This window comes from Filicampus tigris, chromosome 20 (assembly GCF_054856515.1).
Source record: "Filicampus tigris isolate MCC_2025a chromosome 20, RoL_Ftig_1.0, whole genome shotgun sequence".
Taxonomy (NCBI): Eukaryota; Metazoa; Chordata; class Actinopteri; order Syngnathiformes; family Syngnathidae; genus Filicampus; species Filicampus tigris.
The window spans coordinates 10,944,825-10,960,640 of record NC_141236.1 but is presented as its reverse complement, the minus strand read 5'-3'; the positions used below and the strand labels follow the sequence as shown (position 1 = coordinate 10,960,640).

Genomic DNA, 15,816 nt, shown 5'->3' with positions numbered 1-15,816 from the left:
GCGCACTCAAAGATGAGAAATGAGACGAGACCTGAAGTACACTTACAGACATACCTAAGAACTTGATATACTCTGAAATGCCAGTACTGTGGAGTAGACATTACTAGACACCCCGCAATTTTGCAGTTTGACGTTCTTTAAAAAAAAAACCTGGTTAGTGTTTTTGTCATCCAGACAAAGCAATGAAACAATTGCTTGTGACATCTTGGTGCTTTTTGTTGCAGTGAGTTGAGGAGCTTTGATGACACAGTAGTGCTGTAGTGCTATTTTACCTGAAGTGCACCAAAAGACAAAACATTTTCCTCCGAACCAGGAGTCCACTGCAAGACTTTTTTAATTCAACTTGATTTGTAGAGCACTTTACAAATAACCACAGCTGCATACAAAGTGCTGTACAGAAAGTACAAATCTGACATATAAACAGTCAGTTAAGACAAAACAATGACATAAAAACATCCATTCAGCCAGCCATTATCCAAACTGCTCAACAGTAAACACGAAACCCATGCCGCATAATCTCGAAGTCTCACGCTGAATTGAAAGGCAAATAATACAAATGGTCTTTTAAGACGTGCTTTAAAGGTGGACAGGGAGGGAGCTTGTCTAACGTTTAACGGAAGGGAAGGTCATTGCAAAGGGAGCGACCGGCACCGGACAAAGATCAAACCCCTCTGAGGCTCCGCTTAGAAATACACGTTAAGACTAGTACCTTAACGCCTGAAGCACACTTTCAGACATGTGTCTTTGAACCTCAAGTACACTTAAAACACCAGCACCGTAGAACCTCAGGCACTCTTTAACACTAGTATCTTTTGAAGAACAATTAAAGACGAGTACCGTGTATACCGCTACTAGAAATATACCGAAGAAAACATTACAATGTATTTTTTTGAAATCGGTTCTTCTTCACGTACTACTTAAAGAAAAAACATATTGATCTAATTCTTTAAAAAAAAAAAAACGTAATGGTTTTAAGCAAGCGACACTGCCATTCGCCGCCCTCCGCTAAGTCATAAAAGTAATTCCAGTTAAGTATCGTCGTCGTAAAACACAATACATGTGTACCGTATATACTTTATTTTTATGTCTTGCTGGTGGGCGATGAGCTAACTAGCGCATTTGATGGGCTCTCATTTGCGACGTCGTCACAACATGCTACGGAGAAAAAATGGTGGCCGAGACTCAGCACTCGTGAAATGTTAAGTAAGAATGGAATGGACACCACGACGGTGTGGTGTCGGGCCGTTCTGGAACCCGGAGTGGGAAAGTAGCTCGGTAAAGACCTGATATCCTGGAACCCGTAGCACACTTTGAGACCAGTATCTCGCGCCCAAGGTACTGGTACTTTAGATGAGCGCTCCAGAGTGATTATTATCAAAGACGCCCAAGACAAAGGTTGTGTTTACGCGGTCGGGCTGACTTGTTTTTGTCGAGCGTGCGTGTTGATTGATTGCGTGTGTGAAAGCATTCTCGCGGGGCCTCTCGAGGTTAAGATGTCGTCAGATAAACGAGTTCAGCCCTCCGCACCAGAAAGGCTCGCGAGCGTTCCTCGGCGCCCGAGGCGGCGACTTCATCCGACACTTGAACTTGTTTTTTTTTTTTTTTTTTTTTTTTTCTCGTGCACGGCGGCTCAAAGCAAAAATTGCGGTGGTGAGCAAACTTGAGTGGGTAAGCGATATCTGCTGTGGAATTCCTCCACGCTAATCTCTCCAAACAGAAAGCGGGGTGGGGGAGGCTTCTGAGGTTGTGTAAAGTGGATCCCTCTGCGGGGTCCAGTCGTTGTTTGGATCTTTGGGAGATTTACTGTCGCCTCTCGGGATGGCGATTTGTAGCGGCTGGTGATCTTTGTTGTCGTTGTTTTTTGTCGTCTCAATGTCACGGCGGCCCACCGAGGACGTCCATTTTAAAACAAAGCATTCCTCATCCTCGTTCGGCGAGAACACGGTGGGCACCTGCAGCCAGGTCCCTTGACTTCAGGAAATAGTCTGTGGCCGAGTGTCGCCAGCCACCGTTCACGTCACTGCCATTTTTATCAACCCGCGTGTGATTAAGTAGACTGTAAGACAGGCACCTTAGAACGTGAGAATCGGAAGTTCTCTTATTTAGCTTTTTGTGTCTCAATGAAACGGCAGACCTCGTTTCACCAAGGCCGTCCATTTCAAACGTAAGCATTCTCACGGTCGGACCCCTGCAGCCATCCTGTGTCACTTGACTCCAGGAAGTAGTCTGACTCCGTAGTCTGTCGACCGTAGAGGGAGGCCGGCTGTCGCCAGCCGCCCTTCATGTCACTGTGATTTTTATCAACACGCTCAATCAGCATCAGAGACTTGCCGCCAGAACTTGGCCACACTCGACTCAGCGGCTTTTAGCGCCCGCGTGGCTTCCGGCCCAGAGTGCCGTGTCATGTTTAGTCCGACTGCAGTGTCATCTGCTGGACTTGTGCAAAATTTTGCCGCCGCCGCCAAAGAAGGTTGTTGGAATCACCGTTTGCTTGTTTGTTCGTTCATTCGGAAGCAGCCTTTGTATGGTTATTAATGGGAAAATTGAATAGCCACGCGGTTGCCGCCTGATTTCATGTCACGTTAGGCAGGTCCAGTCCCCGCTATCAGCAAGTACTTGACACCTTTGACAAGTGCAAGGTAACAAAATGCTGACAGCTGATTGGACTTGAATAAGATGGAATTGAATTGCATCTACAGAAGGCTTTGTGCGGCGTGCAAGATAAGAGATGTCTTAATGATGTCAACATGGGTTTCGAGGCTATGAAGAGGTTGATGACTATGAGTACTATCGCATGAAATGGTTTTGGCTGGTTACCGTTTCCAAGGTATATCACAGTTCCAAAACCACTAAAACCTTCCATCAGCCATCCATCATTCATCGGCAAGTTCAAAGTAAAGTTACCCTGTTGATTGTAACTTGAAATGAAAATTTGCTGCTAGCTTGCGAGAGTTAGCGCGTCTACAGTCGATGGGATATACCAGTATGGGCTTGCTAGCGAGGCAGCTAAGATGCTAACCATCCAGGCTACGCATCAGCTTGTTTCCGCTCTGATGTTACTTCACAAGCGGAGAAGAGAAGTGAGACAGACAACTGGGAACCTCTTCAAATTGCGAGAAAAAAAATCACACTATTCCGCAAATATTGGATGATACTTGATCAAATACGAGGCAGCGATTGCCTTCCAACCAGATGTGAATGAGCGGCAACCAAATATGTAAGGCATGAGTTGATGTCTAAATGTGCTATCGTGAGTGTCCTGTGACTGTGATTATGAGCAACATGATAAGTACAGTATGCACTGTGTCCTATGGGCTCCCATAAGCTTCTGCGCTCTCCCGGCCGGCCACATGATCACCACGTTGTCCTCGCGTGAACCTGCCATATATGCATTGCATGTATTATTTACATGCTGCATGAAACATGCGTGCATCCCCCCCCCCCCCCCCCCCCTCACAACGCCTGCGCCGGGTTCAGCTGCTACGTGAATCCTTGCGGATTGGCTTGTTTTGGAGATGAGCCAAAAAGGTCATTTGCCTTAAATGTCATCTTTTTTTTGTGGGGGGGGGTGGGGTTCTGGTTTTGGGGTCAAACTCGAAAGACGGCTTAATGCCTTTAATGGTGCAACACAATCGAGCGTTTTCATAAGGTTGGAGGCCGACTAGTAACCGATCGTCTCATTTAGCGCTCTGCCTCACCCCCCATCCCTCCCCCGGCAACACGCGCGAAAGCACAAAGCCGCATAGAAGAAGAAGAAGAAGAATGGCGTGCCAGAGCTTTGCGACTTCATTTTCCTGCGGCTGTCAGCGACGGTGGCAGAAAAGGAAGGTGAAGGCAGCGAGGCGACGGCAAGAAATTGATCGGGCCTTTGAGACCACGGCGTAATGTACCGGCGCCTCCACGCGTGTGCTCGAGCACGGTAAACAAGATGAGAAGTCCACAAGTGGTTGAATGGTTGGAATGCGCTGCTAAGCCAGGGACAAAATATAGATTCTATCTTATACAATACTCTCTCCGGCTATATACACACACACACACACACTGCTGACAAAAAGAGACATTTTGATTTTGGGTGAAATTTTCGGGATGAATCTCAAATGCACTCGAGTTGAACCCGTTTGTGACGGAAGCCGAATCCACAATAAGGAAATCTCGTGTCCCGCTTGCAAACCGCCGATGACGCTTTGGGACACTCTCGGTGCAGTCGATGATGTCAGCGGTTCAATTGATTTTCCAACATGACGTCCTCGTCCGAGATTATCAGCGCCTGTTTGGTGATTGACCACGTTGTGACCCTGTCGAAAACAAAACAAAGCATTGTACAACTATGCGGTCGGAGTAGTACGAATTGCGATTGATTTGACAGGCGCTTGGTTTATTTCAACAAATGTTCAGCGTCCTGTTGTTGATGTCACAAAGTGGAAACAATTCCACGTTTTGGGGTACTGTCGCCGTGGGAGACTAATCGCCTGCATGGCGGCCTCCATGACCCTTAAACTGATTATTGGCCGTGTGGTCAATCGAAATTGACGCGTCATTGGTGGAAGACCCTTTGTATTGTTGAAACCTCCAGACAGCAGAAAATTCCCTCAAGGTAGAGGGAAGCGCATACGTAATCAATTGTACAGTCGGAGTCTTTCCGGGGCTGGCGATCGTTGATGCAATTGCGTCTGCTTGGCTAACCTCGCTCTCCAATCAACGTCGCGCTAGCACGACGCCGCGCACAATAACCGTCTTTTTTGTGTACTTGTCGTGGCGCTCAAGTGCTTGAAAACATTTTGCAACACAACTTTGTTGATGTGGCGCATTTCATCATAACAGCGACAGCTGCAGCACCGACCAACGGCAGTGCTCAGCAATCGCGACGCACACCGCACGCCCCGTTTGCACCGCGCACGTAGTCTGTTCGAGTGTGAGCTTGCGAACCTTGTCCGATTTCCGACACAATCGACGAGACAAGGCCAGATTCGCTGCCTAATCTTTATCTTTGACTCAAAAGCGGTGTTGATCTCTAATCCGAAGCGATGTACAAAGCAGGCAGTTAATGATAAAATAACAACGTATAATTAAAGGTAATTTATTTTTAATTGCGTAGGCGTGTATCTTTTGTACTCATCGGTACCTACGAAGTAACTGTCAGTTTCCAAAAGGTTGGTCAGCCGTCTTAAAAGACAATGGCCTTTGGAAATGACAAACTCTTTTTAAAGACTAGTAAAGTACCTTTAAATCTGGAGTACGCTTAGAGTAGTACCTTAGACCCTGAGGAACTCCTCAAAAGTGCTACCTTCGAACCTGAAGTACCCTTAAGACCAGCGCTTTCAAAAATTCAAAATGTCAGCAGCGTAGTTGCGTCAGTCGATCAGGTTGTTCTGGTGAACGAGAATTCACCACAAAGTTCAGATACAAAACATTGCACGGATTCCATTAAGTGAGGGGAAGCACGCATGCAGCTCTAATTACAGGCCTGCCGCTGTGCGCTAATTAGCGCTGTCAACAACCCTAAAAGCGCGGTGACGTGTTGAGGAAATACGGCACATATCAACGTTTATATGATTAGCGCAAAGTAAAGCAAGCAGAGTCTAAAGGCGTCGCTTTTTACACAAGGGTCGTTATTTAATAGAATGTTAAAATCGGAATTTTTTCATTTTATGACAATGACTCAGTTAGCCAATTATTACGCAATAAAATGGGACGGATGCGGCAGGTCATACGTATAAGGCGGAAAATAGTTTATTTTACAGATGAAATATTTCATGCTCGGTTTTTTTTACATTTGAGTATTTTTTAAATTACAATTAACTATGTGATTGAAAATGATAACGTAAAAAAATGTTTGTTTAGCTTTGTTTGTGTGTGTTGCTCTACAAGGATCCAGTACCTTGACGTCGCTGTTGTCTTTCCCGCCTGTGCCGCAGATCACCCGCCATGTTGCCATGTGACAGAGGGACTGCCGAGTGACCGTAAACCTGTCGCCTGCCACCTACTCGAAACCCCGCCCCCGCCACGCCACGCCACGCCACTGACCGGTCGCCTTCTCGCCCTGGACCCGGCCGGCAGCCACATGACTCGGCCCCTGGTGACCTAGACCACGTAGGTACCCCGCGCTTCCACTCGAGCCATCCCAAAATGTCAGGAAACGGCAAACACAATCACGTTCGTTAATAGGGATGCCGATTATCGGCGCCGATATTCAGTATTTTGATGTATACCGGTATCGGCCTTTTTTAAAAATCTGACGGCTGACAATAAATCAATTTAAAACAGTGTTAACTTCAAGGAAGTATTTATTTAAATTTTAAGTGAACTTTATGAGATTCTACTGACGCCTTTTGTTTTTATTTGAAGTCAATACAATACAATATCACTTTTTGTTAGAGTTCTACAACAAACCGTTATGCAAATCTAAAAAATTGTTCAATAAACATACCCTCAAAGGCAATTACAGTTCTGAGTTATATATTTTTTTATTTTGACGTCAATATTTTCCTTTTTTGTGAAAATGAATACCGGCTCCAAATATCGGTTATCGGCCTCCTTGACGACTAACAATCGGTATCGGCCTTGAAAAAAAAACATAGCGGTCTATCTCTAGTCGTTAACCACAGTCCATTTGGTGTCAGGTTGAGTGCCACAATTTATCAATGCGACAATCACCTCCTTATTTTAACGCACATGGGTCAGGAGTAAAAGCATGATGGATGATTTAACGCGCGTCGTCAGCCATGACAGAATCCCCGTCCGGGTGACCAAAATGTATAGCCGGCTGAAGACGTAGCGCACATAATAGGCCGCCAGTTGGATTTGCGAGCCTTTCAAGATTACGCGTTCCTGCGTTAATCTCATCCCTTGGACCTCCCGACGCCGCCTCGGAAGGGTTCAGTCCAGGACGCGAGGACGCGCGTCGGCCGAGTTCCACTAATGATGCCGATGATGAATATTCATGTCCAGTTGTCAGCCCGTAAGAGAGTAAGTGTGTCAACAAGCGAGCTGGAGGGAGTCGGGTGACACTTTCAATGCACGACGTTATACTGCTCGTATCCTCATCTCTTGTTTATTGATCGGTTTCAACAAATATTCTAAAATGGACCTTTTTTTTTCCCCCCCTTCACTCAAGTGAATGCCAACCCTCAGTTCTGCCCCCCCATCCCCCCCCCGTCTTTGTTGTCTCTCTCCAAGAACCGGCATGCTGAAAACATTTGAGACGTGAGCAGAACGCTTCCAGCAAAAAGAAACCTCGACGTTGTGCTCTTGGAATCTTTTCGTCGCGTGTCAATTGTGAGCAGGACGCCGAGAAAATGAAATCGGCGAGCTTAGCGACGAACTGAGCTGCGCAAGCGTCGTTTGTGGCTTATCAATCGCAGCTAACGGCAAGATCGTTTCCCCTCATCGATGAAAGCGAGAGCCCGCCGGGCCGATCGGAAGTATTCGCGTCAGTTGACTGATGGCGCGAGCGGGGAGTCAACGGGTGCAGCCTCGCCGAGGCCGCGTATACATTCCACGTGTCCGCCATCTGAGGAGGGGGGCTCAGCAACGGCGACTGAGGGGCTGCGAAATACGGCTTTAACCATACGTTTTAAATTTACAGCTATGGCGTTTCAGAAAAAAAAATTCCACCCATTGCTGAACGTAACCCTTAATTCATGAATATTACTAATTGGATTACGGGACTAAATTTTCTATTATTGCGGTTCGGATAATGGATGAATGTTATTATATTATTATTATGATGATGAATAGCAGACGTGCTCGAGAAGAAACAAGGGCAGATTCAGAATCATCGCAAAAAAAACAAATCTAGAAAAGTTTGCTTGCGTCTCTGATTAAAAAATTGTGTAAAGATTTTTTGGGCAGTCTAATCTAATTGGGATTTTTTTTTCACCGTCAATGATGCGGTTTAATCTGCGATTATTTTTCAAGGTCCTCTTCTGATGTATTATTTTAACAAACACAAGCAATAAATCTGTGTTATAATAAACGATATCAGATTTATTATACGTAAATGTTTTCTTCAAGCAAAAATCGATAACAATTTTTTGCAGATGTTCTTTTTTTTTCCCCATATTAACGCATTGCAACATAAAACAAAAGAAAATGACATTCCAACACCCTTTCTACAAATAATCTGCAAAAAATGGGCAAATTTTTGTAGATTTTTCTCTCTGTTGTTGAACAAATGCAACCAGACAAAATATTGTAAAACAGTCAAATGTTGTTTCTATAAATCAGATCTTTATTTTTGTAAGCGTTATTCATTGCATATTTATTTTTTTTATTAATCAGCCAATTACTCGGCTACCTGGATTTTATCCTGGCAAATACCAGCATCGGTTTAAAAAAAAAAAATCGGGCAGATCCCTGAAAATGACCCTTAGAGATGGTTTTGTTTCGGGAAAAAAAAAACATGTCTTTGGTTTTCTTGTCACGAAAGGGGGATAAAATTGACTGTAATCGGATTTCTGTGAAAAAAAAAATCTGACATTGTACTTTAAGGCGATATTGACTCAGCGCGTGCACGTAATGAGCATGTTTGTATTTTACCGTCCGGTTGGTAAATAAGCACATCAGCAGGCTCTATAGAAACCAGGCAGGCATCTCGGCCTCTGCCTCGCATTCCCAACCGGGCTCCCAACGTCACGCAGGGCCCCAAAGGAGCTTAAATAATCAAGTGGGAACTATTGAAAGTTTCAACGTACAGTCAGAAGATTAAACAGGACAAATTGTGTAAGCGTGTGTGCATGTTCTTTTCCTGACTCTCCCTCCCGCCAGTGTCAACTCCGCACTCTTGGTGACCAGGTGGTCTCTGCTCGCCCCACTGGCCATACGTGTCTTTGTGCGGGCGGGGGGGAGGGGCAAGTCAGCCGCGGATACTCTCCCGTGTTTACCCGCTCGCCCGGCTGGCGTGCGCGTGTCGCATCATTAAGCGCCCCGCTGGTTTCCTGTCACATGGACCTGACGGAATAAGTGTAACCTGTCATCTCAACACGGCCGGCAACTGCCTGAGCGAGCCGGTGGACCTGCCGCACGCGCTTTGAAAACTGGAAGACTGCTTTGAATTGGCAGAGTGACTGGTGAAATAATAGCATGTCGATGCTAGTGTGGGAATTTGCGAGGCGCCTGTTTGTTGTGGTTCCCCTCACTCTCTGGCTGGCGGGGAGAAACGAGAGCCCAAAGTGCGCTTGCTTCAAGCTGTCTATCCCTCCCAGATGTATTTACTGCATTGGTGACGCATTCGATAATCATTGTATATTTCAAACACCAAATGTTCAACAAACCGCGTCATTTCGTCCGAAGAAAGTGCGCTGGTGTAATGCTAACATGTAAGGGTGCACGGAAATTAGCATCAACATTGCAATAATACACTTTAAAAAAAAAAAAACACGGATTAGTAACGCATAGAACGAAAAGAGACTTGGATATTTTAACACTATAATGTTGAATCAAGGCTTCATCAAACAGAAGTCCGCTAGCATAGTGCTAACATATCATGCCAAACGCTGTCGACGAGCTAACAGAATTTAGCTGCTTCTTTAACACGCACGGAATAGCAATGTATTCAAACAGAGTGGACACCAATCCTCGCATCTCACCAATACGACTTTGAATACAGCATTTGTTACAAAATCGGAGCTGTGACCCTTTTGGAAATGTGCTCGTCCCAAGAGAGCCAACGTATACACGTACCCGCACGGCCATGCTTTGAAATCCACCAGTGGCGGGGGTGCAGAAAGGGGCGAGGGGGGGGGGGGGGTAGCTGGGGCGGTCTAAGCAGCCATTGTCGCAGCGACGCTAATCCTTCCTGACTAGCCTTGTTTGCATCCGACCTCAGATCACCCCTCTGACACGCTACTAACACGCAGTGCCGGGGGAAAAAAAAAAAAAAAAAAAAAAAAGATAGGCCCGCTGCGCATTAACGCTGTGCATGCATCCTCTAAAGACCCCCGCCCACCATCCCCCTTGAGCTGCTATCGAGTTCAAACACATTTCGGTGCATATGCTTCTGTTTTGTACGTTCTGTTAGGAATTGTTTTCAGTGACTGACTGTATTCGGCACATTGCGCAGGCTAGTCCAAATTTAGAATTGTGCCCATTCAGCGTAGTACCACGTTGTGCCACAACATGCCGGGCAGCACTGAGCTCGACTGGACGAGATGCAGCGTCGTAAACGTGACCAAGTGGCGGGGGTGGCGGGGGGCAGTCAATTCAGCCTCGTTACGCTTTGCTGCGGTATATTGCTGAATTTGCATGTGTTGCTGCTGTTGCCGTGTGCGTTAAGGTAGCAATTGTTTGAGGGTTTATAATTACCCCGACGCTAACTTCTGTTAGCCCCTCTATATGCTTTTGCATGAAAAGCTAGCCTAAAGCAAGTGGGCGGGCCTTAGGTTCCATGGACCGTGTTATTCAATGATGCTTTGTTTGCCGCCCTGTCACATTTAATAGCTGCCCATTTGCAGTCCTGGACGTAACTCGCGCCAGTAACCTACGCGTAAAACGCGCTCATCGTTGCGCATATCGCTATCGAGCGCCTTCCTCCGAGCAAACTTTTTTGCGTGAGCATCTGTTTGTGCCGCCTTGCTTTGCAGGTCAGTCAAAGCTGAACATGAGTGCCGTCGGGGAAAGTCCCCTGGACCCTGACACGGGCGAGTCACGCAAGAGGAAAGGCTCACCATGCGACACGTCTGCGCAAAGGTAACCTCAAAGACGGCACGTTTACGGCGACCCCTCCAATGAACTCCGATAAATGTTGAAATGCAATTTTGCAAATGTTGAGATTCCCTTTATTTCACGTCTGTAGTCCTGACATTTGTTGTCTATACGCCTCGAATTGGCCGTATTGTCATGATATGTTCATACACCTTGACGGAGCAGTCATTTATATGTTCAATTTCCGATATTTACATGGTCGATCATGTCGGCGTGTCCTCCAAAGTAGCATATTGACATCATATTTAATGTCAATGCACGTCTAAAGTACTGTATTCATATATTACTCCTTGTTCTGTACACTCTCGTGCGCTGACTCCCACGGCACTCACCGGGCCTGGTCGCACATTCTAACGCCACACACATTCAAAGTTACGAATACTACAGTGTAGAACGTGATGATTTACCACATTTCGCATCATGTTTACTGCTCTATACGCCTCAAATTTGCAATTTCTGCACTTTTTATACACTTATACTTTGCATTAAATGTGTCTGCGCCCCTATTGTAGCGTATTCGCATTATTTAGATGTAAAAGTGCCAAATTGCCTCACCAAATTGCCATGGTCATATTTTGGAAGTCTCCGTTGTTGACGCCGCGTTGCTTCGCGAGCCCGCCGCCCGAGTTGAACGTTTGTGGATTAGCTTGGCCCGGGGAGGCGTGTGCAGATGGATCATCAGATCACGGGTTAGCCAAAGTTTAGCCCAAGGGTCGAGGTGTAAGCGAGGACGCTCACACACACACACACACTCGCTCACTCACTGGCAGCTCCCAGAGTCGCCGCGTCCGCTCTTGTGAGCCTTTTAAGGCCCAATAGCTGATGTAAGCTGATGTAACATCCCGGCTCGTATTTCCAAACGCAACCAGTGACCTGCGCCTTCAAACTGCACCCTTAACAACCCCCCCCCCCCCACCCCCCCCCCCCCCCGTCACCCCCCCTCCCTCACTCTTCCTCCCAGCCTCCCTCCCTCTCTGGGCCACCATGTCTGTGTGTTTTGGCCGTCCAACGCACTGACCTACTTTTTGCTGCTGTTGTTGTCCTCGTACACACGCGCACACGTTTCGTTTTTCACATTTACCACAAAGTCGTTGCTCCTTCTTAGTGGCGCGCGCGGGGGACGAGTGTTAAAGGACAGAAGTGTTTCAAATATGTTCAGTGACATCTGTGTCCCGCAGTCTCATTTGCAGCAAAAAGGAGTATTATAAAAAAAGAAAAAAAAGTAGGTCTCCTTGAACGTAGAGCGAAGCATGACCTGCGTGACGGGAAGTTGACAAGGGTCAGGGGTCACTTGCAGCTAGCGAGCAGAGCCGTCGGGATATGTGATGTACGTTTTGGTCGGACTCTCTTGTTTCGCTTGTTTGTTTGATGTGCAACGCAGCGGCGTTGGCCAAGAAAGGACGGCAGTCCGGAGCGGCATGCTTCACGCGCTACAAAAGTGCGTCCCTGCCTGGGCCATTGAAAGCCTCGTTTTAAACAAAGGCTTTTTTTTTTTTTTTTTTTTTTTTTTTTTTTGCTGAACCTCTCTCATTCTGCGTTGCTGGACTTGATATACGAAAACAATGTTGACGACCACAGCAAGCGGCGCGAGCGCGACTGATCCTTTGTTTGCCGTTTCCCGCTGATGCAGCCTGGAGAAGCGGCGGCGCGAGCTGGAGAGCCGCTACATCGGCGAGCTGGCCGAGCTGCTGTCGTCCAACATGGGCGACATCGCCAGCCTCAGCGCCAAGCCCGACAAGTGCCACATCCTCAAGAGCACCGTGGACCAAATCCAGCAGATGAAGCGGCGCGAGCTGGGTAAAGGCCCGCGTTTGCGGCCCCCTCGCGTTCCGCGACGGCTGCTGACTTTCAGGTTTGCCTCGCCCATAACTCCCTCGGCCCCTCCCCCGCAGAGAAAGCGGCCCTTCGCTCGGCTGACGACGCGGTGCAGAAGAGCGACATCTCGTCCAGTAGCCAAGGCCTGCTGGAGAAAGACGCGCTGGGACCCATGCTGCTGGAGGTGAGCGCGGCCCTCCTAAACGGTGACCCCCCCCACCCCCCCACCCCCCACCCGTTTATATCAATGAGTCAAGCGACGTGTCGCTGGCATCCAGGCTCTGGATGGCTTCTTCTTCGTGGTGAACCGCGAGGGCCGCATCGTGTTTGTCTCGGAGAACGTGAGGAGCTACCTGGGCTACCCGCAAGAGGAGCTGATGATGTCCAGCGTCTACAGCATCCTGCACGTGGGGGACCACAACGAGTTTGTCCGCAATCTGCTGCCCAAAAGTCTGGGTGAGCCTTCATGGAGTTGGATTACTGTCAAGGTCGCACGTAGGACGTGTCACGTATTTCCTATTTCACCTCGGCACTAGAGATAGACCGATTATGCTTTTTTTCAGGGCCGATACCGATTATTAGTAGTCAAGGGGGCCGATAACCGATATTTGGAGCCGATATTCATTTTCAGTCAAAAGGAAAATATTGGCATCAAAATCTAAAGGAAAATGTACTCTTAACTTTGTTGCAATGTCTTTAAGCATGTTTATTGAACAATGTTTCAGGTTTGCATCATAATGGTGATTTAAAAAAAAAAAAAATCATTATTACAAGAAATTTTTGACAGTATACATCTTTGTTCTAAAGTTCTAAGAAAAAGTTCAGGGAGCACCCAGGATTGTCAGCATCTCTTAAAAAGGATCAAGGAAAACTTAAACAATAGCTCCATGTAGCTTTCGACTATAAATTTCAATAGGACAGAAATGTTCAACTTTCACATATCTTTGTTTTGATTTCCACAGTTTTAAATTGATTTATTATCGGCCAGCAGAGTTTGAAATAAGGCAGATAATCGGTCCATCCCTAGTCGGCACTATACCAGTATCATATCACTGGCCGGGAGAAAAATGTTCATCTCCTCCATTTTTTTTTTTCTTTTTTTCTCCCCCCGAATCATGAACCGATGGCTCGTGCGCGTAGTGAACGGCGCGCCATGGCCTCAGGAGTCGGGCCGCAGGAGCAGCCACACGTTCAACTGCCGCATGCTGAAGAGGCCGCCCGACGAGATGGACTCTGAGAACCAGGAGGCCCGGCAGCAGTACGAGATCATGCAGTGCTTCACCGTGTCGCAGCCCCGCGCCGCCGTGCAGGAGGAGGGCGACGGTGCGCATAGGCCACGACGCGCTCACGCTCCTTTTGCGATCCGTTCCTCGCTTTCGTTTCCGTCAATCAGCCGCTTTGCGTTTCAGAGCTGCAAAGCTGCCTGATCTGCATCGCCTGCCGGATGCCTCGCGCCCAGCCCGTCAGCACAGAGTCTTTCATCACCAAGCAGGACCCCACAGGTGACATCTTCAAGTAGGGTTGGCCCGATCACGTTTTTCCAGCTCCGAGTCATTTGATTTTCAGGTCTGTGATCTGCCGATACCCCGATCCGATACCGATTCGAGTCCCGATCCGATTCGATCTGAATATAGAAATATACATACATCGTGTATATGTTTTTATATATATATATATTTATATTTTATGGACCATTCCACCAAATCAGTGCCACTTTTTTTTGTAATACTCAAAATAAACTCTTTTTTTTTTTTTTTTTCAAAGTTTTCCATGATAAACATATTGAACAAGGATGCACCTGCATTGCTTCATCTCCGAATTTGTTCTATAATGTCAGTTTTTTGTACTGAAACTCTTTAACATTTACACTAATTGAATGGTAACTTTAAACACAATACACATCAATGTGCTGGACGCTTTATAAAAAAAAATGTATTTTCACGTTGTCGCCCGGGCATGCAAAATGCACCAATTTAGTTAAATGGCCTATATAAGAATTACTATCGAATGAGGGATTTCCCAGTTGGACACATTTGATTTTAATGGTAAACAATACATTTACATTGTTATTGAAAGGCTCGTGCAGGCTAAAACGAATAGCGCGGGCAGCTCCGGATGTAAAGTACGTGCGTGACGTCTCTCAACTACAAATGACGCTATTGATTTATGACCTCGTTAAATGCAACCAGCGGCGAACAAGCTTGCTTGTCGCTAAATCATTTACGGTCGTTAAACTTCTATTTGATGTTACGTCACGTCGTTCGGAAGTGTCACAATTGCTAATCTGTCTTCTCAACCGTCTCAACTCTTTGACGATGCCGTTTTGCGCGTTTTGCTGGCTGGCTTCTTTATATCAGTCAAGGCGGACTTATTTGAGGAGTATCCTTTTGGTTTGCCTTTCGCTTCAAACGAGCTATGAAGACAAACTCACCGCTCTGTCTCTGCCTCTGCCTCGCCTCGCTCGCTGCTGTCCTCAGCGGAGGAGAGTGACATGTCTGTTGGGTGTGCGGGGCACACAAACTACATCGCGCCGGGGGAAAAAAAAAAAAAAAAGTCACACTACTATGTTATATAAAACTAAGACACTACTGTACTACTTATAAATATATTTGCACATTTGGATTATTTTGTAGCTTTGTGACCTTTTCAATGTCTGGAAAAAAAAAAAAAAAAAAAACGATCTTCCTCACCCGATACCGGATCATCTGAAAATCACGTGATGGGGCCCCGATTTCCGATCACGCGATCAGATGGGGAGTGGAAACGAGGGCTTGAAATGACTTGAGCAATCCAACATCTGCGAGTGCGTCTAACGTTGTTGCCCTCTCAGGGAAGATCATCTCCATCGAGACCAGCGCGTTGCGGGCGACCGGCCGGCCCGGCTGGGAGGACCTGGTTCGGAAGTGCATCTACGCCTTCTTCCAGCCGCAGGGCAAAGAGCCCTCCCATGCCAAAAAGCTGCTACACGAGGGTGAGAGGCCGTTCTATTACGAGCCAGTGCCTCAAATTTTTGCGTACTCCCGGTTTGTCACGGATCGTCCGAGAATCCGTGTGCAATCCTCTCGCCGACTGCTGGTGTTTGTTTTGCGGCCGGTCGCCCAGTGATGAGCCACGGCACCGCCATCAGCCCGCTGTACCGCTTCGCCTTGAGCGACGGCACGCCGCTCAGCGCTCAGACCCGCTGCAAGTTCTGCTGCCCCCCCAACCCAGACGTTCAGCCCTTCATCATGGGCATTCACACTATTGACAGGTAGCGGCGAGCGCGCGCCCGTACCCACGTATGTGTGCATAACCGTTTTA

The 15,816-nt window shown here is 47.1% G+C and overlaps 1 protein-coding gene across 1 annotated transcript in view; it reads left to right on the top strand.

Annotated features, from left to right (window-relative positions):
• The window catches only part of ncoa1 (nuclear receptor coactivator 1), a 30,478-nt gene that overhangs the window by 1,393 nt on the left and 13,269 nt on the right, over window positions 1-15,816 (top strand). Inside the window, exons 2-10 of the mRNA XM_086018931.1 lie at window positions 5,916-6,090; window positions 10,581-10,686; window positions 12,332-12,498; window positions 12,594-12,700; window positions 12,795-12,972; window positions 13,657-13,839; window positions 13,926-14,018; window positions 15,347-15,487; window positions 15,619-15,766. Coding sequence (XP_085875057.1) covers window positions 10,598-10,686; window positions 12,332-12,498; window positions 12,594-12,700; window positions 12,795-12,972; window positions 13,657-13,839; window positions 13,926-14,018; window positions 15,347-15,487; window positions 15,619-15,766 — 1,106 coding nt within the window. The 5' untranslated portion in view covers window positions 5,916-6,090; window positions 10,581-10,597. The remainder of the gene's footprint in view (window positions 1-5,915; window positions 6,091-10,580; window positions 10,687-12,331; window positions 12,499-12,593; window positions 12,701-12,794; window positions 12,973-13,656; window positions 13,840-13,925; window positions 14,019-15,346; window positions 15,488-15,618; window positions 15,767-15,816) is intronic.